Below are 26649 nucleotides of genomic sequence, written 5' to 3' on the forward strand. Positions count from 1 at the left end.
GCTTCACTTTGGCACTGCAAAATATATATGAAAGACTCAGAAAGGTCAGTCACCAGCAACCTGTTTGCTGGTAGTTGAGAAACAGCACTGTAAAATGCATGAGCTGCCTTCTGTAGTCTCTTATAGGAAGCCTTGGAAAGCCACAGATAATTTGCTTTAATGATTCATCAAGTTGGCCCTTTGTTTCACTAATTTGAGTGTCAAGTGCAACCACATAATAAAGAATTACCAAGACCTGATAAGGTTCTTCTTACATTGCTCTGTTTGTCTGAACAACTGGTGCTGTTGAAACCAACCCTACAAACCGCATAAACAGTGGGTGTGTAACTGGTGTCTTCCGTGGAGTGATAAAGCTGTGTTTACTGCGTTATCCGCTGGTGAACCACACCTTCATCTTTCTTTTTCCTCTCTTAAAAGGCACTAATTGCAGCACGCTGTGCCCATGCTAGAGATGGTATATTTGTTTCACTGTTAGTCCTCCAATGAATTAACAAAGATAAAAAATTGATTTCAATGACAATTCCAGCCTTGAGAAACGTGCTATTGTGACCATGGTTGAGTTACTCTGTTGATAGTTTTCTCCTTAATATAATTTTTAATACCACATAGCTGTAGGTTAGATGTGAAGCCATATATTAGAGCTACTATTTCGATGAGTAGTTTCAAGTGAAATAATTTCATGATTAGGAGATAGATTTTTTTTAATGCTGTCAGTCTAGTAACTTCGTTGAGATCAACCCTAAAAATGGCTTGTGTAGAAGAGGCACATTTATAAACGTGGGATTCCCACAGCAAAAGATATTTGCAATCTGGGGTCTCATAAACTTTTCACAACTGAACTGTACACTATTAACACAAAGAAAGAATAAAAAACTTTAGAAGGCTGCTTGTGAGAGTGGGAAAATGTCCGCCTTCAGAAACCAGAGAGATGGCATGGGGAGCAAGTCTGTGAGATTTCATTTATAAGATGAAGAAAGCTTCTGTCAAAAGGGTTTGAAACCGGTTGTTAGAGCTTAGGCAAGACTGTGTGAGGGGGCATTGTCAGCACCGCACAAGGAGTTGAGGGCGTCAATTTTTTTTACTAACGTGAATTTAAAGTATTGCCTGATCGCTGCCAGCTCCAGGAAAGCCAGGTAGCGGTGGGAGAACGAGAAATTTTCCGCTAGGGGAAAATACAAATAATGTAACATGAAGGTCGTGCCCCGCTACCACAAGCAGGACAGAGGCCTGGGCAGAGGGAGGGAGAGAAGGAAGGAAGGAAGGAGCTCCAGCCCCTGCTCCTGCTCGCTCGGGGCGCCGCCCGCCCGGTGCCCGCCCGGTGCCCGCCCGGTGCCCGCCCGGTGCCCGCCCGGTGCCCGCGGCGATCCCGCCGCCGCCGCCCCCCCCGCGCCGCGGGCTCGGCAGCGGAGCAGCGCCCGAGCGGAGGCAGAAGTTAACTTCCACCTGCCCTGAAGTCGCCGCTGCGCCGGCAGCAGGAGGCGGAGGCGGAGGCGGAGGCAGGCGGGGCAGCCGAGGACCCGGCTCTGGCAGGCTCCGAGGGTCCGGCCGAGTGTAATTCCCCCCTAATCCCCGCCACGGCGGCGCTTCCCTGGCCGAGCCATGTCTGCGGCTTCCCCGCCATGCCGAGCCTAGCGGGGAGCGGGAGGACTGGCGGCCGGGAGGCGCACAAAATGAAGACCCTGATGGTAAGTGCATTGTTGGCACGGCTCATCCCGGCTCCGGCAGCGGGGAGGAGAGCAGGGGAGCGGCGCGGAGCGGAGCTGCCCCGGGCACCCTGCACACGCTCCAGCCTTCGCCGGGCTGCATCCCCGCGGCTCTCCGGCATCGCGCGAAGGCGACCGAACCTTGGTGGCGGCGACCAAGAACTTTCCGCCTGCTTTCTTTTATTCGTGTTGCTCGTGGTTTGGGGGTTTTGTGTGTGTGTGCGTTTTAAGGAGCGTACAGAAAACCGATCTGCTTAAAGGACGAGGCTGGAGGTATCTGGGCGGGGGGAAGCGCTACAGTCCCCAACACTCGTTAAAATGCACGGATGAGCTGCCCAAAGGGGACGGCGGCACGGGAATGAGAGACGCCGGGTAGCCGGGCGCACGGAGGGGAGAAGAGGCGAGGAAGCCGGGCTGGGGGAGAAGGAGGGAGCCACGGGAGCGGGCTGGCGAGGGGACAGGAGGAGGATGGAGGGGCTTCCCCAGTTCTCTCCTCGCACTTCTGCCGGGTGTGTGTGGCGGGTGAAACTTGCGGGTGCGCCGGCGGGGAAGCGGCGCGCCCCGCCGGGCCCCGAGGCGGGGGGAGCCCGCTGAGCCGGCTCTCTCTCTGCCCCCCGCAGCGCCACGGGCTGGCCGTCTGCCTGGCGCTCACCACCATGTGCACCAGCTTGTTGCTCATGTACGGCGGCATCGGCATCGGCGGCGGCCACCCGGAGCCGCGGCGGCGGCAGCAGCAGGTGGCGGCGGTGCCCAGCCGCCCGCCCGAACGCGGCCAGCGCCACCCGGCTCTGCCCGTCGGGGCCGGCCTCCTGGAGGGCTACATCAGCGTCCTGGAGCACAAGGTGAGCCGCGGGACCGCCCCTCCTTCCCGGCCCCCTCGGGGGCACCGAGCCCGGAGCTGCCGAGCTCTCCTCCTGCCCCCGTGAGGTGCCCGGTTCCTCTCGGCGGGGTCGACGTGCCCTGCCGGCCTCGCTGCCTGCCAGGCTTAGCCTGGCCCAAGAGTAGGAATTACCGGGGTCAGGAGCCGGGCTCCAGCCCGCGGTTGGGTATTTGTGCAGCGCTGCTTCTCTTCTCCCTTGCACAGTAGAAAGGGGGAGGGAAAGATGAAGTGTTTCTAATGTTGTATGCTCTAGGTACAGTACAAATGTATGTTTAAGATGATATTAGTAAGAGTTAAAGAATGAGGTTTATTTACTGGAGGGCAAAGTCAATAGGTAGGTGTTTATTCTTAGCTCATTTTGTCATAGGAAAAATGAAAAAAGTCTCCTGCACAAATGACCTTTTCATCCCCCCTTCTGGGAAGCAGAAGTTGTCACTCGTAGTTTCCATTCTAGAAATTTGGGGCACTTTAATGGTGAGCAAAATGATGTCCCTCCCCTTGACAGAGGAATTACCAGGCTGTATTGTCAGACTATAATACTTGTTTACCAGAGATAGGCAGGCTAAGCTTTGATGGCTCACAGGACTGATGTAGTGACATAAAGTGAGCAAGGTGGCACATCTATGCCAAAGAGATACTCAAGCTTCAGTAGTTTTCTTCGGGGACAGATTCCTCTGCTTTTTGCTTGGTGTTTGGTTTGTTGCTTTCAGCTGGAAATTTCAAGGTCTTCCTCTTCCAAAACCCCAGATATTGTTTAGTGCACACACATCTTGCAGTAAAAATTTACTTTAAAAATAAACAAGAGGAGTGAGGATTCACAACTTTCTTATGTTTTCACATCCAGACTGACAACCTCCTGAAAGATATGTTGTCAGACAACTTACTGGGCTCAGTTTGGAGGTACTGTGTGAAGGTCCTAGTGACTTTGATATACAGAGGTTTTTATTGTTCCTTCTGGCATAACTTTCTATGCAAGAGTTATCTGTAGGGCTCTTAGCACAGAAAAATAACACATGATGGTGCCTTGTAGGCTTTATTTGCTTTCTTACATGGTTCTCCTGGAAATTCTCAGATGTAATGCCTATAGAAAAAGCAAGTTTGGCCATGGGCTTCCTACTGTCTGACGTGTACTGTTGTAATTCTTTTGTGCTTCTTGAACATGACTGTATGATAGGTGTAGATAGATGTACTCATGGATGTTATATCCAGCAGTAATTGAAAAGACATCTGTGGGCTTTTTGGGATGCATGTGTGAGTAGTCTTCTGATTCTGATAATACCTCATGCTGGTTTCTCCAGACTCACAAACACCCCTCATTAACCGGCCATACTTAAAATCACTGATATTTTCCAGCGTAATTTTCATGTTTCCTTGTGGAAACATGGAGAAAGATGATCCTTTGGTTTTTTAATATATTGTAATATGGCCCAAACCCCACAGATACTCTATTTCTGAATTTCATTTCACGCAGCTCGTGCCTCACAGTAATAATCTCCTGAAGGTTTAATAACTTTTCCACCTAACTTCTGTGGGTCAGAAAGAATATTGTGCTATCCCTGCTGTGTTCCCTGCTTGCTTTGTCTGAATTATATGCACACGAGATCATGCAGAGAGCTGTGCCACTGTGGTATATAGAGCAGTGAGGACCCTGCATTACCGTAAGGAGACGGGGGAGAAAGGGGCTTTGTCTCTTAATAATGTATTTATTTTTGTAATTTCATTTGGTAGTCCATGTACTTGTCATGGATTTACAATCCCAGAATAGATAGGTTTCATCCATAATAAAAAATGGAGAATGCAAAAAATCACAGAAATTCATGGTTTGAAAAAAGAAGGATGAAAGATTGGTGATGGTGAGAGAACAGGGAGAGCAAGAACTGAGGAATGGTGAGACATATTGAGAGAACCTGTGGTTTGGGTGGGACATTGGAAACTGCAGAGAAGACAGCTTGAATAGCAAGTGAAATGAGGGAATTGGGGAAGTTTTAAGGAATGTGAAGAGAGCTGCAGGAAGAAAGCAAGGTAAAATTCTGTAGCTGTGAAAAAGACATGATTTTGAAGAGACGGGGAGGTCTGGAAGGAGATGAGGAGTATCTGTTGTTTGAGGACAACAGGCTTGCAAGGGTAAAGCAGCAATGAATTCAGCAATGGTACATGTTACTGTGATAGCACAGAGGTGATGGTGTGAAATGACAATGAATGGTAGATTTTTCACAGTGTGGCTTCCTTAATTTCCCATATAGAATCTTGAAATTATTTGTCAGCTTGAATGACCTGAAACTGAATGACCATTATACAGAAATCATCCTTGGTTCATGCATGAGTGACAGGTAGCAGTAGACTGAATGTCTGGATCATTCTTGTGCTTGTTTCTGGATCCCATAATTTGCTTTAACAGGAAAATCTCCTTTCATGTTCATTGTGTTGTACCCATTCTGGTGCATTTAATGAGAGTAAGTATGCACATATATGTAGGAGCTGTCTGCCAGCTACTGAAGTTAGTGATCCATAATCACTGTGTGAGTATTGACACATGAGCTGTGTAAGGATGTGGTAGTAAAGATGTTTCTCTTCAGGGATAAAATTTAACAATTGTCCTCATTGTGAAATATCATGTATTACAAATGTCTGTCACTACTAGCAATACAGCTCATTTAGTAGTGCTGGATGATCTGTATGGAGACTATTTGCCAGAAAATCTGGGCACTTAGTACTCAGTAACAATGATTTTGAAATATAGCCTGCAATATTATAATTACCAATTATTTTTCTCCTTTTATTTTATATTCAGTAAGAATTGTAGTTCCTCATCCATACTGTCAAGATAAGCAGGCAGTCTCTGAGAATACAGTGAAATGTCTTTTTTTTTTTTTCTAGGTTGAAGATGTTTTTTGCATGAGTTTCTAGTCTTTGCTTTCATAGTTCCTGCAAGCCCATTTTTCCATGAGTCAAGCATCACAGATCAGAACCCCTGTACTTAGCTTTAGTAGCCTTTCACAGTTTAGCAGTGCATACTTAATTTTTGTTGAGCTGAATTCTTGGAACAAAAAAGTATCAGAAATGCTTTGGATTCAGAGATTCAAGTGGATCCTTGTCGTTTCACCTCTGCATGTCCCACAGTAACAGCAGTTGACAGACATTGTTGATGGATGTTTGAAATGAATAAATAGTATCTCTTTTTGTTCCCAATAGCTAGATGTTATATCCTAAAAAAATGTCAGATTTTGAAGAGAAAATATGGTTTGCTGATAGTTGTTATTGAGAGGTCAAGGACTGAAACAAAGGGAAGAAGTTCTAGTTCAAGGAGCTGTTGGCTCCTACAGGGGCACTTTGAGTATAGCTCTGCTTAGCTGCTGCATCTGTCTGCAGTTAGAAAGGACAAGAGTCCTACACTGTCAAAGTGACATCTTTCATGAATTCTGTGGGTGTTATCCTGAAATTAAAGAGGTTTTGTCACTGGCATTGAGGGAAGCAGAGTTATGCTCTTCTTTGGGGAGGCATGGGGATAAGCCTTTCTGTTGATTTATCATAGTGCTAGCAAGAAATTACAATGCTAATATTTTTAAAGCGATTACTGCATACAAATAAGAGAATGTTAATGAAAGTAGGAAACCTAGCACTATTCCAGAACTTGCAAGAAATAAATATTTAACCATTATATTACGATTCTGAAATGAATGTGAGAACATGTCTCTGGATAGTTAAAAGGCTTTTTACGCAGTATTGACTCAACAGTTGGTGCTGCAAATAAATTATGAGTTTGTCACGTATGTAATTGAATAATATTTCAAGCCATCAAGGATTTTGTTCCTTAGAAAATAAAAAAAAATTAAAATCAATCCTGCAGTCAAAATGTATGATTTATTAGAAATACTTTTAAATACCTTAAGAGCAAATTGAGATCAGCATGATAATTTAAGTGATCACAATGATTTCTTAATTTATGATAATGTGAATTATCATATGCAAAGAAATCTTGATGATCGCTCTAAATTAATGCAGATCAGAGAATAGTGTAGTTAATGAAGTGTTTGAGGAAGTCATTCTGCAAATAGTGCTGCTATAGCTCCTTAATCTCTGAGTTGCAAGAAGTTGCTCTTGGGTGAAACTACTTTTTTTGGGATAGTAAACTTTGTGCACTTAAAATCAGATGGGAATCTTGCCATGCTTTATATTATTTTTAGTAATTAAGTCAAATGAGTTTGGAATTTTAATTTTTACCTCACTAAACCATTGACAGTTTGGGGCTGGATAGTTTTGAGGGGCTTCACTAAACCAGCCTTCATAACTAAACATAGAGTTGAGAAAGAATCAAATTATTTTGAAGGTTTTATTGTTTTTTTAATGAATTTATCACAGAACCAAAATGTATCTTACAGCAAAACAGCTTGTGTTGCCTGAGGTGGGATCAAGCCCACAGAGTTATGTAAACCATGTACTATGATTTCATTACATGTTCATATTTGCCACTGAAATTCTTACCTGCAAAGGAAGGAACACAAACTTTATTACACAATTAAGGATTTGATGGAGTTTTTATTATGTGAGAGATCCACAAGGGGGAGACTTTATTCTAGAATAACCTTGTTGGGGACTCTTCCATCTGTCTGAGACCTGGGCAAGGTGGGAGTCCAAAACGCCCTTTGTTCAGTGCTCCCTTGGCTGCCTGGCTTTTTGTATTTTTAGGTGCCATAGTTACCTACTACTGATAAGCTGTAGGTTTATTTAAATCCTTATAAAGTTGTCATCTTAAAAAAAAAATACCATGACTGTCAGGAAACATAATTGAATATCTACACACAGGGAGCAGAGACAATTGTTTTTCCAGATTTACACAGCTTTTAAGTAATGACTGTCCTGTGCTTTACAATTTCTTACTTTTGAGGTACTGCAGTAGTGTGCTTTTTCAGGCTTACCTTCATTTTGGTGATCCTTGTCTAAAATTTTTAGTAGTTTCTGTGTGCACTAGCTGCTCACACAGGGCAATACAGAGCTCACAGCAATGACAGCAAATTATAGTACATCTTCCTGTTTTCCAGGTTGCTTGGCATGTCTGAAAGGAACCAGTCGTTCTAGCATAGCACTGCTTCTACTTAGAATATCTTGAAATATTTTTAAATGTTTACATATATCAGGTGCTGTGCAGTTTATATATTTATTTTATGAAAAAGGCTGTGTTCTGTTGGACCCATCTTTTGTAGAATTCTGACTCCAGTGTGTGCTTGAGAGAGATGTTAACTAGGATAATAAGCAAGTCATATTTTACAGTTAACACTATTGCCTAATTCTTTCTAAAACAAGTGCTGTTAAAGATAAAATCTAAATAGCAGGGGTAGTGGTCCAGGCAGAAGTCAGCATCTGTTGCTTTAAAAAGTCATCTCAAAAGAGCACAGGTACTATTAAATATTGAAATGTCCCTGAAAACTGGAAGATGCTTGGTATGCATCTAGTGCATGATGTTGTAAATGTTCATTAATGTAGAATGATGGATAAAAACCTGCCCAACCACAAACTATCCATGTTCTGATCATTTCCTGGTGATTGGGAAGATAAAGGAGTGACAATCATTGTTGTAATACTGAAAACAAGAGAATGTTTTGGAGTTTATACTGGGTGAAGATCTTGCCCTATGTAATTTGTGACATTTTGTGATATAGCCTTATTCTTTCATAGAAACTGAAGCAAAAAGTTTATTTCAGAGACTGTTTCACAAGATATTGATGATTTATTTCAGTAAAAACATAAGTAGTAGGTATTCAGTTTGACAGTTGATGCAGAATTGTGTTTTAATTTTCTCACATTTTAAAAAAGTCACATCTCACTGCAATATCTGATATTGGTCATGATATGTTATCTTATTTTTGCAACTGACCAAAACAGAGTGTTCGTTTGGTGGATTTTTTGCAGGTTTTTTTGCTTTTCTTTTTTTCTTTTTTTTTTTTTTGTAGAGGAAAAACTGCAGAAGTATGAAGATGTTCATTATTGCACTTTTTTTTTTTACTGATTCTGGATTATATGAACTTTTCAGAAATTATCCTGATTTATGAAAGAAGAGTAAATGAAATTTATGAAGAATGAGTAAATACGCTCCTTTTGGTTTTATGAATATCATACAGATAATATTTTAATATGTGGATGCTGTCTGTTTCCCTGTCTGCTTACCTGTCTTCTTTTGTGAACATACAAAATTCTTAATTCAGTGGATTTGCAAAGTACTTTCAGGCAGGGAATTGGTGATATTTTGTCTACTGGTGAAATTTGTTCAGCTCTCATGCAAAACTCCGTAATTTTTTTTCTCTTCACTTTCAGCATTAATTTCAATGACCACATTTGTATTTTTAGTATGTGTTGAAGTATATTATATTTGATAACCATTTAAAGTTGCTATATTGTGAACTTCTTTTTCACATGATCTTTCACTGTGAGCATTCTAGGCTATTTTCATCTTCCTGTGAAGACAAAGTGTTCTTTTGAAGGTTCTTAATCCTTGGTGGAAGCAAGTCTGAACTAAATGAGGTTTTCAATGACAGGAAATGTAATTTTTGCTCACAGCTGATGGATATCTCTCAATAGAGTTCTTTAAATTCTCCCTTTCTGCTTGTCCTGGGGCATAAGTGGATATTGAGTGGCATCCTAACTATGTGATTTCCTCAAAGCAGTGGATTGCAGGTAGTTTCCTTTTCCCAGTGACCTTCCTTAGGACTGTAACCTGTGTTGCTCTGTAACACTGTGTGCTCGTCCTTGGTGCTGAGGTGGCACTGATAGGAAGAACTCAGTGCATTAATTGAACTTCTAATTAGGGCAATTATGATCAAATCAGCAGTCGTTTGGTGCTGATATAAGCAGATGTGACAGCACAAAAGCTACTTTGAAGGTGAGGTGAAGCATCATGGTATTTAACCTCACTCTGTTTTGCCTCATCTCCACGCAATCTCCATTAGTCATCACTCTTTCTCTAAGAGTTAAAACCTGAAGTGCTAAGACTGGGTTAACCACTAAGGTTTGCTGTCAGCTGGAAAAACAAGTACTTTCACTTCAAAACCTGCTGTTAATTGTTCTCTCTTGTCAATCCAAAAATAACCAATTGCAGTAAAAAATAGGAGTCACATAGGAGGACAGGGAACTAGTCAAGGCTGAAGCTTTCTGCCTTCGGAGTGTTTGTTTGCAACAGAAGTGCAAAATGCAGCTGGGGAAGTGGAGCTCTGAGGTGTCCCTTGGTAGTCCATATGAAAGACAGAGCTGGGCACTGAGGAACACGTACACATTGCTGTAGAGAATCCAGCACATTTGAACTGGGTTAGGCGAATCTGGTAACACTGTGTCTGGGAAGGAAGGGAAACATGCTGTGTTTATTACATGCAGTAGTGAATACTGAATCCTTACTGAAACCTGGTGAGACAACTTCAGAAAAAGATTGGATTATTTTAAAACACAGGGAGGGAAAACTGATACATTTGATAGATTAGTAGAATATTTTTTCACAATGGCAGTGTAGTATAAAGTGTTCATTGTCCAAGATAAGGGAATAGTAATGGGTTTATATGGTAAATAGGCAGCATAGATCAGGTTTTCTTAATTTATATTTAATAATATGGACTATTGTAAGTAACACAGAAGAAGAATATGTAAATATGTGTCTTGTTGAATACACCATGTTAGGAATTCATTGCAGCTGCAAAAAATTTCCATTACAGAATGGATGGCTTAGTTAGAAATAACCTGGAAGAGGAAAATGTTTCCCAATAAATATTCAGTATATTTGGAATGTGCATTTTTGTTTAGCAAATAATATATTTTGCATCTAGTGTGTTATTAGCATCCTCAGGTATTGGCATGATGTTAATATTGCAGAAACAAAGTACTGTGTAAATTTTGTACTGTTAAAATATATGTTGCCCACAGCTATAGCAAGTCATAAAAGTAGGTGTAATAGCAGCAGAGCATCAGTCTAAGTAGCTAGCTCTAAAGAAAAGAAAAATTCCACAGTGCAAATTTGTGAAAATGTACCAAGCCTTGTGCACAGGAAAGTTAAAGGAACTTTTGTTATGTTTAAGAAATGGCTGGCTGAGAAACAGGGTTCTAGAGACCACATTCATCACTGTGTATGCTGCTTACCAGTTTGCTTGCATGAAGTTAGAACCTTTTCTCCCAGCTTGAGATACCAGACTCTTTTGCAGGCAGTGACATGAGTTACAGCCAGGCTCATTCTCTTCTAAACTTTCTTGCCTGCATTACTGTTCTCTGTGGACACACTTTTGTTCATTTCGACGAACTTCATGCTTGTGGCTTGTACAAAACAGCATCTGAGGAAGCACATAACTACAGAATCCTAGAACCCTACCATGGTTTGGCTTGAAAGGGACTTGAGAGATTATTTTGTTTCAGTCCTCGCCCCACAATGGGCAGGGACACTTCCCACTAGACCAGGTTGTTCCAAGCCTTGTAGCACCTGGCTTTGAATACTTCCAGGGATGGGGTAACCACAGCTTCTCTGGGCAGCCTGTGCCAAGGCCTCACCACACTTACAGTGAAGAAGTTTCTCCTAATATCCAGACAACGCCTATTCTCTTTCAGTTCAATCCCTCTTGTCATAGGATACAATGTTTTCTGCTTCAGCTCTATTATATTTCATGCATAGTACACACCAAATGTAATAAAGGGAGGGATGTAATAATCTAAGAGTATATTTTAAACAACCACAGTTGACACAGCAGACGGAAGGTAGCATGTGGCTGTGGGCTGATGAAGTGATGCAGAGATTCCAAGGCTGGCAGAGGCTGGGTCAGTGAGTCTGCCTGGTGTAGTTTGAGACAGCCTTGTTAGCTTGAAAGCAGAATAGTCACGCTGTATCTGAGTGAGTAAATCCTGGTCTTTGGCAGCCACATTTCCTCTGGAGCTGGGCTGGCTCTGCTCTGTGCTTTCTGTAGCATTTGGAGATCAAGATAGGTGGAAGCTACATGGAGTGCCTGGGGAATAGTGGTAAGGACACGCCAACAACACATCTGGGCAGTTCTCAAGTGCGGTGCCAAGGACTGAAATTGCATTTGGCGTTCTAACAAATATCAAATTATGTACACGTTGTATTTGAAGAGACCGAACCTTTAGCCGCAGCAAAGGCATGTTGAGAAAACATGGTTTCCAAGACTTGTCCATGGTCCTTATGAGAAAGCTTTTGCCCAAATACATGGAAGCAGTGCTTTCCCAGCTTTATCCTCAGTCAGTGCAGAGCTCAGAGGCTCACAGGGAGTATGTGCTGTTGCACAACCTGTCCTGTCCCTTCGCTGCTTTCGTAGAGCTTTCAGTGTGACATCTTTGGGTCAGTCCTTCTGACACTTGGCCTCATTTCATCCATGGAGATTAAAATAATGTCACATGTGCTCCTAAATTTGATTGCTGTCCGTTTTAGTCCTAATGCTACTGTAAAAGTGTTAGTTTTACACATCTCAGCGTATTGGTTGTCTCTAAAATAGAAACATAAAACCTCAAAATACAGCCAGTGTTCTGAATGCAGTTGCTGAAGCATTGCAGAGTTAGCACTGCCTGTCCTTGCTCAGCTCATCTGCCTGTGCCTGGATAATTGCAGGTGAACTCCTGTTTAAAAAAAAACATGATAAAACACTAAATGTTATATTTAGGTAATTTCGTTCTTAGAGTTTATATTCCATAAATTGGTCATTGTTGATGTTATTGCTAACTCTCTTAAATACATTTTACAAACAAAATGCCTGTAACAAAGTCACTGCTGTTTCCATTTTTTCACCTCCTTACGTATTCTCTTTGTAACACCGCTCCAGATTTCTTTCTGTTTTTAATAGTGATTCATGAGCCTGAGGAAGAATGAGACACTTTGTTATAATATTGCTCACATTATCCCTGAGAACTCCCTCGGCCTTGAATGGGACTGTACATAATACGCAGCCCTTCAGTGAGGGCTTGCCCAGTGCCAGCTGACATGATGTCTAAGCATATGTCAGGATGGGATTTTGCCAGCAGACAGGAGCACACTCTGCCCTCCCTTTGAGCTGCTTGGAGATGCACGGGCTCTGCTCTGGCAGCAGAGCCACTGCAGTTTGCCTGTTGCTAAGCCAGAACTAATAAGCTTGACTGAAAGGCCGGGTTTATTGTCCTGGGCTCAGCACACTGGTGTGGCTTTGTGGCTTTCACATGGAGCTTCTGTGAGTGCTGCGCTCGACTCCTGGGCACTGCTGGAGTGTGGTTGGCTGTGTGGAGCATGGTCAGTATTTCCCTGCATCTCCCAGAAAAAAGCTCCTGGTCCATGTCCTGATTGCTTCCTAACTCTGCTCCAGAGGAGCATTTTCAGCCTCTGCCACACTGCCAGGAATTTTTTGCCTTGTATGACTGGAGAATATAACTGAGTGTACTCTTTTCACTTAAATTCTGGTCATTTGTTTGCCACATGTTTAGTACACTTAACAAAAAAAGACTATTTTTCATAATTATTTTCTTGTACTGCAGCCTAATATGATAGATGATGTTGTGGATCAGGTTTTCAAAGTTTGAAATGAGACACTAAATTTGGTTCACAGAGCATCTGAGTCACCACTTAGAACAAAATCTGCTGTTTTCACTGGGTAGATACTCACTGAAGAAAAGATTTTAATTTCTTTGCTTTACAAAATCATGTTTGAGCATGAAGCTATGTGGTTTTTCTTGCTTGTAACATGGCTATTTCTGTATGCACAGGTTATTTAATTTGAAATGTTTGTATTTTCATTTGTCTTTTCTGATATTCTAACCATGTATATATTGCTTTGAAAATATTGACAACTGTATCCTTATTTTGGTCAGTGAAGAATTGTTGCTGATAGCATATTTAGTAACATCTTCACTAACAAGAGACTGGTTTTTTAAGGCCTTTGAGCCTTAATGTTACTCTTTCCATGTGTAATTATCATATTAGTGGATTTAATTTTGATTTAATTTTTTATGAATAGCCAAAAGCTCTGGTTTTTACAAGTAGAATCAAAACTAGAGCTGCATTTTCCACTTTTGCTGTATCTGCTTTATGTCTCAGTAGCAGTGCAAAGAAGCAATGAACCTAGTTACAGATATGCTGAATATTCTTTCTCAGGGGTAGTGTTGATGTGTCCCTGATGGTTTAAGGGCATAATTGAGGTACTTTGTGCAGCTGGTACATGTGGAGGAGGGATATCAGGGCCAGGAGGGTATCTTTGCTATTAATGTGTCTGATTTCTTCCAGCACAGTGAACCCTTTTGATCTGTAGCAGTTTATGTAATACAAAACAGCTTTCAGGGATCTTTAATTATGCCTGTGGACATTTTGAGATGGAAAGTGAAATGAGGCTTTAGAATCACCTTTTACTCCCAGCTGTGCTGATCTGAAACTGGCACAGCTTGTTACCCACCTGTAAGTGTAGGGATCATGCCCCTGCTCTCGTGAGGGTGTGCAGCCTCCTGGGCTGCAGGAGAAGGTGTGGGTGGTGTCAGTCTGTCAGTGCTGCCAGTGCTGCCAGGATGGAAGAGCGATAGATCCCATACCCAGACACCATATAAACTGTGAGAGCATGTATCTTCAGATCAAACTGAGATTTGAGGCACCCCACAGGACCTGCAGACCTGTCTTTGAGGTTTTGTATTGCTAAGGAGCGCAGTGAGGCGGCTGCCCTGGGAGCATCTGGAATTAGAGTGTGTGCTAACAGAGACTGAGCCACTGTGCTTCTGTCACTGCTCTCAGACAGACTCATATAGAATAAATTGATTGATGATATGATGCATCACCTTTATTAATAGCTCTCAGAAATGGTATTTTTTAATCATGCCACTCTCTAGGTATATTTTTCAGCATGTTATGAAGATGACATAGCATATTTGTAGTGCATAATGTGAAAAAAAATCGTTTTAACATGAAAATTGATGTCCTAACATTTGAACTTTCAGGTATGTTGGTTAATTTTCACAGTCTGTAGCAAATAAAAAAAAAGAAGATTAATTCTTTTTGAAGGTGCAAGAGGTGATCTCATCCATGTTATACTAAGTCCAAGGACCTAATAGTTATTTAAGTTCTCAAAACTTCCTAAAATTGAATGCATTGTTCACAGCAAGTGAATGAAAACCTTGTGACTGAGATCAAAGGTAAAACGAGCTGAAACAGACCAGTGTGTAAGCCAGTTTAGCTGAAATTGAGTCCCTCATGATTGTGAATGATGAGGTTGCATCTGCTTGTCTCTTTTTCTCTCTTTTTTTTTTTTTTATGCTTTTTTGTATACCAGTCCTTGCAAAGCACTGAGACTGAAATTCAAAACAGAATTAATCTCTAAAAAATAGTTACCCTTGGAAAACAAATAGATCTGTCAAATTATTTTTTGCTTCATATCCCATACTTGACATCAGTAAAACTACTGAAAATTATATTACACTGTGTTTATTAAAGTTGTGCTCCTATGCAGTAATACACATAAGACATCTTATACTGCCTTAAGGATTAAGTTAAGCTCCTTTGTCAAGCCTGTTGGTCTGGCAGGACTGTTAATCTTTAACTGTCAGACTGGTTAGATCCTTCTTTAGACTGAGGCCATGGCTAAGTGCAAAGAAATTAAAACGAATCAACTCCTAGTATTTATGCTTTCATGTTTTTGCACAGAGCAATCAATAAAATGGGAAGCTGGTTTAGACATACATATTTCTATAAGAAGATTGTATTTCAAGCTATTACTTAGCAGCATCATATTTGCTTTATGTTTATGAAATATTGTGAAATATGAAGACAAAGTTGGCAGTGTTCAAAATATTAAATTCATGAAAGTAAAATATGCACAGGGTGACAGCTCACTGAAGGGAGGACAGAGGATAATTTTGTGAACCTACATTTCCTAGTTAAAAATCCAGACTTATCTACATTAGACTTGACAACACTTGAAACAAAACTGTATGAAAAAGAGGGTCAAGCTGGGAAGCAAAGTTAAATTTATTGTGAAAGATTGACATTAACATTTTAGCCCTAAAAGGGTACAAAACTGGTTGTAAGGAGCCATAATATTGTGCTATAGGCATCAGAGCTTTGTGTTTCACTGTGAATGTCTATACCACTTAATTAATATTGTTCTTGTTAAAATTTGTGAAGAGGAATTTTTAAATAATTACATGATAATAGCAAACCAGTGCAATTTGTGCACATATTCATCAATGAAGTGATACAGGTTGTATGTTGAAGCAGTAGGCAAACTATACTGCAAAGAAGCTTTTGAGTGTGATAGGTGCCTAAACTGTACTTTTCTAATCAGGCTGTATTTTTTTTTAGTAATACGAAAAGAAGCCCCCAACAAATGCAATTATTTTACATACTCCTTCAAGTATATTTTAAGTGGTGGTTTGTGCATTTTATGGACCTATAACCTTCCCATGTTTCTGAAACAAGAGATTCTTTCCCTCAAATCATTAAATAATAATGCTTTCTGCTTGTATAGCACCTTGCTTCTGAGGATCTCCAAGTGCCATTAGAAGCATTCCATGGAGACTTCTGCACAGGAGTATTAATTCCTTATGACATAGGAAGATAGTGGAATGAAGAAGTTCAAACCACAGTTGTGATTTTGAGTGCCCAAAGAGGAATTTAATTTTTGAGTTTGGAAAGCTCTGGAGTATTCAAAACTGAGAGCATTCAGCCCTGGGACAGGCACACAAGCAATCACTTTGGGATACCTGACTGTCATGCATGGCTTGGAGGTTAAATTTCAGACTCATTCTATGTAGCACTGAAGTTGTATACAATGGACTGGGAGAGTGATGCACCTGATATGGATTTGAGATACCTGCTCTGCTGTGCAGAGCCATCCATCAGAAAAAACACAAAAGTGTGCTTTCAGTCCAGCCCTTCTGCTTTTACAGAGCCATGGTGGGGGATGGTTAAGTCCAGGTAACAGGTAACAAAAAGAGAGCACAAATTGTGGGTTTCAGTTGCAGATCTTGGAAATGGTGTGTAGAGCATTTGAGTTCCTTCTCCAGGAGCTGTTAAAGCACATCTTTTGAGTTGGAGCTCATAACTCTTTGGAGATTTCCAAGGAACTTTCTATCTTTTTTATGGAGCTGTGCAACTCCTCCAACTTCATCATAGGTGGCAGTGTTGGATGTCCTGTGAGGTTGCCAGATTTACCTGTCAGACACACAGAAAGAGCAGCTCCTTAAATGCAGATTTGGGTGGTGGCTGATGGAGGCTTTTGTAGATCACACTTAGGGTTCTGGCTTTCAGCTTCCATCAAAATGTGATCAGCTGTGTCTGACACACTGACGTCTCATTCTGAATTAGTACTCGGGCACTTAGAGTAATGCCTGGATTTTTAGAGCGTATTGAGCCACATCCATTTGGTGTTCCACTTGGCAGCAGCTCTGGTGGCTTAGGGCTGGTTAACTCTTTAGGCATAAGAGTTGATGTGCACAGCAGGGCTGCACATCAGTGTTTGGAGCTCTAATAAACTTCAATGGGGCATGCACACACAGGCATTGAGCAGCATAAAATAGGCACCCTCAGGTCCTTAGGGAAACAGTCTATTCATCATACTGGCACCAACTACTTAGTTTACATTAATTTATTATGCTTTGAAATATTTGGTGTGTATTTTATATGCTTCTGTATCATGCATTTAGTATTTATTATATGACATTTTATCAAAAATATATTACATTTAAAAATAAAATATGTGAATTTCATTGATGGGGGGAAGAATCATGATAACACATTTCAGACTTCTTTTTGCATATTCAAATAGTTCCATCTCATTTTAGTTTAAAGCAAAAATAAAATCCTTTCCTGGCTCCAGAAGATGACCAACAAATAGGATGATTTAAAAGATATCTGAATATAAATGTAGCCAATAATTGACTGATAGTTTTGGAGTATGAAGTCTGTCACACTATGAAACAAGAGTAGTTTGAGAAGAGGAGGAAAGAATCCTGCCATTTACCTGCTAAGACCATCTTTAAGCACAAAGATAGAAGTAGTGTTTAAGCTGCCAGCTGAGTCCTTAACCTGTCCAGGAATGCTGATCCAGAGTTTCCTTGGGCACTGAGTTGTGGCAGAATCACTTGGGTTGTGACTGTGTCTGATCTAGTAAATTGAAACAGTGGGTCTCTTTAAATTGCTTAGACAGTAAGGGCATCCACTGTATGCATGGTCTTTAGATAGCCCTCAGTTTTCTTTACCTAAAATTTGCAAAGTCTGCAGAGCAGATACAGAAATTATAAATACAAGAGTGCAGATACAAAAGGTTTCAATTATTTTATGTGTAGCAGTAGTGAGATATGAGCAACTGGGTACAGAAATACAGGATTTATAAAGTATGACCTTTGAAAAAAATTGAGGTCTTCTTTCAGGCTTAACATTGCAGCTAAAGATTAAATGACCTCAGTTTTCTTTGCTTTCTATGGATTAGGAATAAATATTTTTCTCTTCCCTTCCAAAGGGTGAAAACAAAGATAACACAGTTCTATTCTTCTCATTTAAACTAGGAAAGTTTGAGAAGAGAACTGCAAGTAGTGAATCATGTTATCATGGATAACAAACCTGCAATAAAAGCTGCTGTACACCCTTTTCAGAGTGAGATTGTTCAGACCACGCCATTCTGATTAGACACTGAGATACACAGTGTTCCACAGTGTTACAGCTTAAGGTGGATACATGACTCACAAATGGTGAACCCTGGCAAATCATCCATCAAGTGATGTTGAGACTGTCAGGCAAAGCAAACTCAGATAACTTTTTTTTTTCTTTATTATAATCCATCACTTCTTGTTGTGTATCTCCTAACACTCTTATTTTGACAGACGTTCTTGTAACTTTTTCCCCTTTGTATTTCTTGGGAGAACAAAAGCCTAACCCTGGGTAACTGGGGCCATTCCTCCATGCTCTTTGCAGAGCTGGTGAGAGACACACAAGGTCAGGAAATGCTATGAATGGAATATCATCATTCAAAGAACCCAGCCTTGCTTCTCCTAAACTTCTGTGGAATTCTCCCCTGGAAATCAGTGGAAGCAGGATTAGTGCCCAGGTCTGCAGCCCAATCAATTGTTATTAGCAGAGGCTGCTGGGTGCAGACTGCAGGATGTTGAGCATCAGCTGCTGATCACCTCTCCTGTGCTGGTACAAAGGCATTTTCTGATTCTGCTGTGAACTGTTGCAGTCTATAGATCAATAAAATCTGAAGACAGGAAGGGCAAGGGTCAGGCCGACTCTGTCAGGTTCTTACAGATTAGGAAAAAGAGTGTGAGGCTGCAGTCTAGGGCGGCTGGAGGAGCTGAGTTGTTAATTCTGGAGAAAAGCAGGCTCAGTGGACGCTACTGCTTCTGAAAGAAGGTTGTAGACAGGTGACAGTCGGTCTCTTCTTCCAGGTAATAAATTTCTCCTGAAAGGATGGTCAAGCATTGGAACAAACTGCCTGGGGAAGAGATGGAGTCATCATCCCTGGAAGTGTTCAAAAACACAGGTGAATGTGGTGCTCAGGGACATGATTCAGTGGTGTGGTTCTGGGATGAGCAACACTGAATCTTTGTTTTCTTCTCAAGACTAGCTCACAGCTCAAGCCTCAGCAGTTCCCTGAAAGGCCAGGACTTCTTGCATAAACCACTGAGCTTTCTTGAGTTATCTTTGTGAACTGGTGCTGTCTTTCAGTTAATGGAACTTTGTAATCAGTGAGCTAAGAGAGATAAAATAAAATGACATATTTTGCTGCTGGTTAGATGTTAATGTGAGTCCTGAAGGCCTTTTAAATATGTTGTTCTAAATCAGAGGAAATGACGAAAAGCTCTTGTATGTATTAAAAAGCCGAGGAAGACGAACAAAATAACATTTAGCTGATGAGATTGAAGGATTGTCACATGACTTGAAACTGGAGATATGGGTACAGAAACTGTGAGTGCAGAACTACAGTGCTTTGTACGCTTTCATATGTTTGTTTTTTTTTTTGAGATTTACTATTTTAAATATAAATCCTGTTTGTAAATATTACTAAATTGTAAATTACTTTGGGTTTTGTCCTCTAGCTGAGACTGAAAGAGAAATTCAAGTAGCAAAGTATTTCTGGAACTGGACTGTTACTTTGTTCCTTATTGAGAGTTAGAGCTGCTCCATGCCATCTCTAAATTTATTCTCTCCTTTTGGTAATACCATTTGCAATGGTGAACAAAGTGGTTCAATTCTCTACTGTTTCCTGCTGTCTGTACTAATGGCTCAGGAAGAGGTTAGTTTGAAGCCATTTTTTGACACTTCACAATATCTGCCCACTTGAACACTCCTATATAATATTTTACGAGTATGAAATGCTCTTAGTGTAAAATAGAACCAGGCTAGCTAGTCCTATTTTGGAATCTTTAGATTAAAACCCCAGCCCTTCAAGTGAATCTATCTGTGTCTGGATGTGCCTCAGGTTTCAGAGCAGATGCCCTCAGCCAAGAAAATTCAGGCTCCACATCATGAGGTGTTACAGTTCCTGTGCCACTGGGGAAGAGGAGATAGAGAAAATCCTGAATAAAGTTAACCTGGGAAGCAGGGATGAGTGAGGGTATTTTAAGATTTAGCTTTATTTCCCATTATCCTGCTCTGATTTGATTGACAGCAAATTAAGCTAATTTCCCCAAGTCAAGCCCTTTTTGCCCGAGAAGGTAATTGGTGCTCAATCTCTCCCTGTCTTTACCTCAGCCCAGGAGCCTTTTGTTCTATTTTCTCTTCCCTGTTCTGCTGAGGACGGGAATGATGGAGCAACTTTGATGTGCACTTGGTGTCCAGCCAGGGTCAGCCCACCACAGATGTTTCCACTTCTGAGTTAAGCAATTGTTTTACAAAGTTGCATAACTAAATTGTTTAGGTCTGGCACCAGGTGAAGCATCATAATCCTTGGAAAACTCTACACAGGGCATCACAACCTGTATTTTCCAAGCAGCTGACTTGTACTTTTTTGTGGAATGATTCAGTGATGTTAATCTTTATTTTACCTCATGCAGCATATTTAACTGTGAAAGAAGCATGCATTCTTTAGTATTTAATCCAGTGACATCTATGAAATCACCACTTTTGAAGATATGAGCAAGGGGACACCAGATTGAATATTCTCTCATAGGTAAGGCTTATGGAAAGATGCATCAGTTGTGCCAGTCCAGATTTGTCTTTGAGAATGGTCCATCTTCTTATTTGCAGTAAAAGTGAGTGAGTGGATGGAGAGGTGTACACATGGGATTTGTAATTCACCTGTAGTGAAATTGCGATTTATGGTGGATTTGGTTTAACGAAAGGAACGGTTTGCGCTTTGAAGCCCAATGATGACAATATAAATCAGCTTTTAGTTACATTGCAGCTGTGTTTACCTCAAATTAATTTTGAGACACCAGTGCTAAAGTGGAACATAGTGTAACATTTGTTGTAAAGTCAGAGAAACTTGTTCCTTGATCTTCTTTCAGTAAAGGTTAAATCCTGTGTTGGAGAACAGTACTTTCAAAATTCCCAGTTATACTTCATACATCATCTCAGTGTGATTTTTTTTTAAAGTTCTTTTTCCTGTGTGTTGTTTTCTCACCTCAGTGCAGTTTGTTGCTGTACATTTAAATGAAATATACTGTTAAGATGTATAATACTTGAAACCCTCTGCTCTCAAGTCCAGTGAGACACATTTTCACTTTTACTGGTAGATAGTGATAACGTAAGTCTCTAATCTCATTAGTTTGTAAAAAACACCCCATAGCACTTGTGTGCTTTAAAAACGCAGGAGGTAGAAGAGACATGATTAAGTTTTTAAGAATTGTAAGGAAAATGTTTCCTTTGCAGTAAAAAATACACTTATATTAGTTCAGTATTAATATTTTGGAAGACAAGGGGGAGAGTCTTTGATTCTGAAGTTAATATGCTCGTGTCCTGCATGAAAAAACTTAGCATTTACATTAGTATGTTTGTGACAGAACTACAGAATGGTGTGTTGATATATTTTACTATTTGTAATTTACCTTTCTGTCAGTATTCTTTTTCTTGTTTTTCTTATCACCCTCAATGAGACAAGCTAGCAACTTTGGTTTTGTTTATGATTATTCTCAGGTGTGTTTTGTTTTTCTTGGCAATTACAGAATCTTCATAGACATGTTTATTAAGTAGCGTTATTATTTTATTCATGCCCTTAAATTTGACTGAAATTAATTTATTTGATATTTTGATATAATTGTTGGGGGTTGTGTTAGAAGATTAAGCATATGCTATAGAATCTAAACTCCAGTTTTTGGGAAGAAAATTACTGATGATTTCAGTGCTTGATTTAGATTAAAAGTTTGATAGGAGACAGAAAGAAAATAAGAAAATTGTAAGAAAATAATCATGAGATGAACTCTCCATGTATTTGTCATTCACCTGAGCAATTTTCTCCTTGTTTGTGGGTCCATCCTATGCTTCTGCATGTCACAAGTCTTTTGTGCTATTCTTAAATGTAATTATCAACTTAAATTTGGTTCTCAGGCTGTTTTGTTGAAAACATGAAAAAAAGGCTAAAAGGTCAATCATATTTATCTTAATGCAAATTATTTTCAGTAATTGTATTTTCACTCCTCATTGATTCTGATGGGACATAATATAAGTGCTCTAAAATCAATATAAAATACAAAATACTATTTATAGCATTATGAGTTAAAAAGAAATGGCCATTAATATTCATGTGATTTTTGTATGTATTTTACTAGCTGTGCAGTATAATTTATCAGATATGGTACACTGAATCCCATTGAAATCAGTGGGAAATAGATATGTGACTATTCACTGTGCTCACTTACTATAATGTTTTGGTTATTTAGAGCTGCTCAGTGTTTATTGCCAATGTTCTGGCCTTTTCTTCCACCTCCTGGGAGGGGGTTCTCTGAAATTCAGTGCTTTTTCAAACTATCCACTCAAACACATCCTTCAGTAGTGCATCCTTGGCTGTGTCTTTTGGAATGTTAATGACTAGTACTTCCTTAGGGTTATCTTGGTTTTCATCCTGAATGTCAGGTAGCCTGATGTGGTGAACACAACATTAGGCATTCCAAGTATGTAGACAGAACTTTGATCTTATACTTGATTAGAATTTATTAAATGAAAATGTCTTGCATTAGATTCTGATGTCCTGGAGTCAGTACTAAATTCATCACTGACTTCTGTGGGGCATCTTAAGTAATAAACACTGAAATATATTCTGTCTCTCTGTTCTTATTGTGGGGGAGAAATGTTTTTTACTTTGGGACATACAGTGCGTTGTCTCAAGGAAGCTGGGAGATACATTTCCTTTTGCTTTGTTTCCCGAGAACTTCCAGTTCTGTAGAATTGAAAGCCATAGTCGAGCTAGCATATAGGCTGTTGAGCTGGTGTGGTAGTTGTAATTGTATCAGTGTTTTGTGTAGTAGTGTGTGTGATGGACATGAGAGATTGTACTGTAGATCTGCAGTCCTAAAACCAAAGGGTGCTAAAGGACTGACTTGCTCTAGCTTGAGCTGTAATGGACTGGTACCTGTGGTAGAATTATACCATTATACTCTCCATTTGTACTAGAGAGATATAGGGAGGGTGATGGAATTGTAGAATAATTTAGGTTGGAAATTGTAGAATAATTTAGGTTGAGATCAAGTCCCACTGTCAACCCAGCACTTCCAAGTCCATATATGTGTGTGTGTATGTATGTGTATACACACACACACACACACACACACACACATACACATATATATGTAATAAGATCATAGTAAATCATAATAATTGATTATTGCAATGTGCACACTGGAAACTATTTTAGTTCCTGGAATATGAGAAGAACTGAAATACAGAGGAACTTGTGTCATGAATCTTAACTCTTGAACTAGAAACTCGACTTGTACACACACCATCTACTTGTCTACACCCGTCTCCCATCCTATATATTGATTAGCACAAGCTCTAGCTTTTTGAAATCATAAAAAAGTGTTTTGAGTTTCGTAGCTTTCCTTCTTTTTGGAGTAAAATTCTATGGGTATTTTAAAAAGTATTTTAAGATTGCAGTTTAAGTTCAACTGCTCTGAGCACAATGTAGTATCATTCAAACTTTTGAACACTTCTGCACTATTGGTCAAATGATTGCTACTGTCTGCTTGAGGCTGGAGCTAACACAGTTCATGTGCTTTCCTCTGTAAGTCAGGTCCTTCACTTTGGCTATAAGAAAAGTCCCTTTCCATGTTGTTTTGTGATCTCTGCAGGATTTCATTGGTGTTTTGCAAGTGTGTGTGAAAAGTTGGTGTGTGTCTGTGTTAACATAGTTCTTGCTAACATAGTTCTCTGTGTTAACAGAGTTCTTTTATTTTAAGGCAGAAGTGTGATACAGGGTCTGGTTCTTTGCACAGATCTGGGGGACAGTATAATTCAAGCACTTTTTAATCAACAAGTGTAGTTTCATTACCTCTTAGAGTTCATTTGCTTACTGTTGGTTTCGTGTTGTAGAAGATCACGATTGAAATTTTCCTCCCTGAAGCAGTAGTTTGAAAGTCAGAGCAGCAGCAGTGGCAGCAGCCACAGCCCTCTGTGCTTTTCATCCTGCCAGGAGCTGTGTCTGCAGTTCACCCCGTAGTCTGTCCTGTGTGGGGCCCATCCTGTTTGGGGTTTGTCCTCAGTGGAGTTCATCCTGTGTGGAGTTGGTGCTCCAGCCCCCTCCCTCGGGTGCTTTTCCTCCTGTGAGCACCTCGTGCTGTGTTATCTGGGTTGGTTGTCTGGTAGGTGGAATGAGCTTTTGATCACTGTCCTTTTTTAACCAGGTTTTGATGTCAGGAAGAAAGCCGATGAATGCTTTTTTTTCTGATCCTCTCTGAGGAGGTATGTTTAAAGGACCATGAACTGTGTTCCCACTTACTGAAGAAATTCTCTTTAAAAATTATCTCATGTCAGTATCCATTATATTTTCTAGTACCCTCTTTGAGACTTCTGGATTTTGTCTACTCCATAAACACTACACTTCATGAAATTTAACATTTTCTTGCCTTTAGCCTTGTCTTTTTTTTTTCTTTTTTTTTTTTTTTTGCTTTCTACTTTGTACTTCCTGCTTGCTTAGGTAATCTTATTTCGTGTTTTGTTTTACTTCTGCCTTTCAGTTTTCCCAGCCTTCAGTTGTATCTTTGTGCTAAGTACACCTGGGAGGCTTATGGCACTAATCGGGGCTTATGATGCTTGTTTGCCTATTACATGTAATAAGAATCAATACCTCAGCTTGATTCCACCTAAGACTTCCATGTCTTTAAACAGGAATTAGGTTTGAGCCCCATAGCTCTGGCTAATGCCAGGCATCACATCTGTATTGCAGCTCCTGAGGACAGCTTTCCTGTCCAGGCACAGATGGAGATTTGGAGGACTGCAGCTCCTCCGTGACCACAGCCAAATTACCCGAAACTCTGAGCTCAAAAAAGCCAGGCCTCCCTGGGGTAAATCTGCTCAGGCATCCAGCCTGGAGCTGGGCAGAATTTCTCAATCCTATTTAATTACACAGATCTGTCTCTAAATTGTGTTTCTGCAGGTGTATTTATTTTTTCATAAAAAGTCTTAATCCTAAAAAAGAAGGGGTTTAAATTTAAGCATTGAACAAATCTATTGTTAATTACAAGCTACACTGTAATACAAATAAAGCTAAATTTGATGCCATGTGCCCAAATCTTCATATTAGTTACTTATTTAAAGCTAACCTATATGGTCAGTTAATATTTACAGTCAACTGTAAATATTCTTGGTTATTATATATCAGTAGCTTTTATGGATAGCCTGTTTGGCTAGAGTTGTAGATATGTTTTGACAATTATAAACATTTGTTTTTCCTTTGTAGGTGATTGCTTAGAGAAACAAAGTGTCAGCAATAGACCAGAATATAACAAATTATATAGGAATGGTATAGGAATCCTATAACACGTAGGATTTGTTATACTATATAACAAGTATAGTATATTTGTTGTGTTTTGGACTATAGGAATAGTCCAGAATATAACAAATTATAACAAATTATTTTAGCTATTTAATGGATAAATTAATAGCCTGCACTTCTGCAGTTTTTCAATGGACATTCATAAATAACTTGTGGGAGAGAGGTCATCCCTTTGAGCATTGCTGTGAGTTGTCCTAAAATGAAACTGAAGTTTGGTGACTCTAGTTTGCAGAGAAATTAATGATATTGAGTGTACAAAATTACTTTAATATGCAGTAGATTTCCCTGTGTTTTGAAGATCAAAGAAAGCACAAACATGAAAACAAATAGGATTTATTTACTTGTTTTGCTCTAAGATAAGTGGAATCCCAAGTGAAATTAAATTTATTTTAATTATTGATTTAATGTCAAATAACTTGCATGGCAGGAATGTTTCTTCAGTTGCTTTTTAGTGAGTGGAATTGATCTGAATGTGTTGCATATGGTTTATACACTTTGTGTTTACCTGTGAGCCACATTATAATAATAGTGAGAGGATGAGTTTCTTTCATAATTCTCCCATACTCTTCTGTATATAAAGGGATCAAACTTTGATATCAGTATATCTAGCTTCTTATAGGGGCGACCTACCAGAATGCAAAAACATTTAAAAAATATTTCAAGGGTTTTTCTGCGTTGCTTTTTTTTTAATTTGTTGATATTTCAAAACCAGATTTTATATTTCGTATGGCATATTTTTTATATTTGTAGTTTTTCTTGAACAAAAATCATTTTAGGAAAACCAAGTAACCCTGGTATTGAGAGAAAAATTTCCAGGAAGCTTAGGTTTTGCTTTTTTTTTTTAATGAACAATTTTCAAAACAGAAGTGGTTTTGAAGTATTTTCTGTGAAGAGAATCTGTGTTCAAATTGTGACCATCATCAGTATTTTGCTTTTCTTCAAGAGGAATTGTTTAGCAGTGACTGTGGTGGGGTATTAGTTTGACAGGTACAGATGTGCCATTAAGGACTTTTATCCATTGTGCAAATCATTCATTTCCTTTCACAGTCCTGTTACAATGTTTTAAGTTTGACCATTAAATGTATGTAACTGAATATTTACCTACATCTGTAAATATTTCAAGGCCAGGACTCACCTAGCTCCTTCCAAACAGTTCTCCTTG

At 39.9% G+C, this 26649-nt stretch overlaps 1 protein-coding gene across 3 annotated transcripts in view; it reads left to right on the forward strand.

Moving 5' to 3' along the window:
• The first annotated feature begins 1108 nt into the window (after nucleotides 1-1108).
• ST6GALNAC5 (ST6 N-acetylgalactosaminide alpha-2,6-sialyltransferase 5) overlaps nucleotides 1109-26649 on the forward strand; it is a 67466-nt gene continuing 41925 nt past the window's right edge. For 2 of the 3 annotated variants that reach the window (XR_012581289.1, XM_005482163.3), the window contains exons 1-2: nucleotides 1109-1685; nucleotides 2324-2545. Coding sequence is in view for 2 of the 3 variants with exons in the window: in XM_005482163.3 (XP_005482220.1) it covers nucleotides 1620-1685; nucleotides 2324-2545 (288 nt within the window). In the remaining variant the exon portion in view is untranslated. Of the gene's footprint in view, nucleotides 1686-1838; nucleotides 1977-2323; nucleotides 2546-26649 lie in introns of those variants that run through there. The other variant, XM_026790459.2, reaches the window with a different exon arrangement.

The sequence above is a fragment of the Zonotrichia albicollis genome, chromosome 8 (assembly GCF_047830755.1).
Source record: "Zonotrichia albicollis isolate bZonAlb1 chromosome 8, bZonAlb1.hap1, whole genome shotgun sequence".
NCBI lineage: Eukaryota > Metazoa > Chordata > Aves > Passeriformes > Passerellidae > Zonotrichia > Zonotrichia albicollis.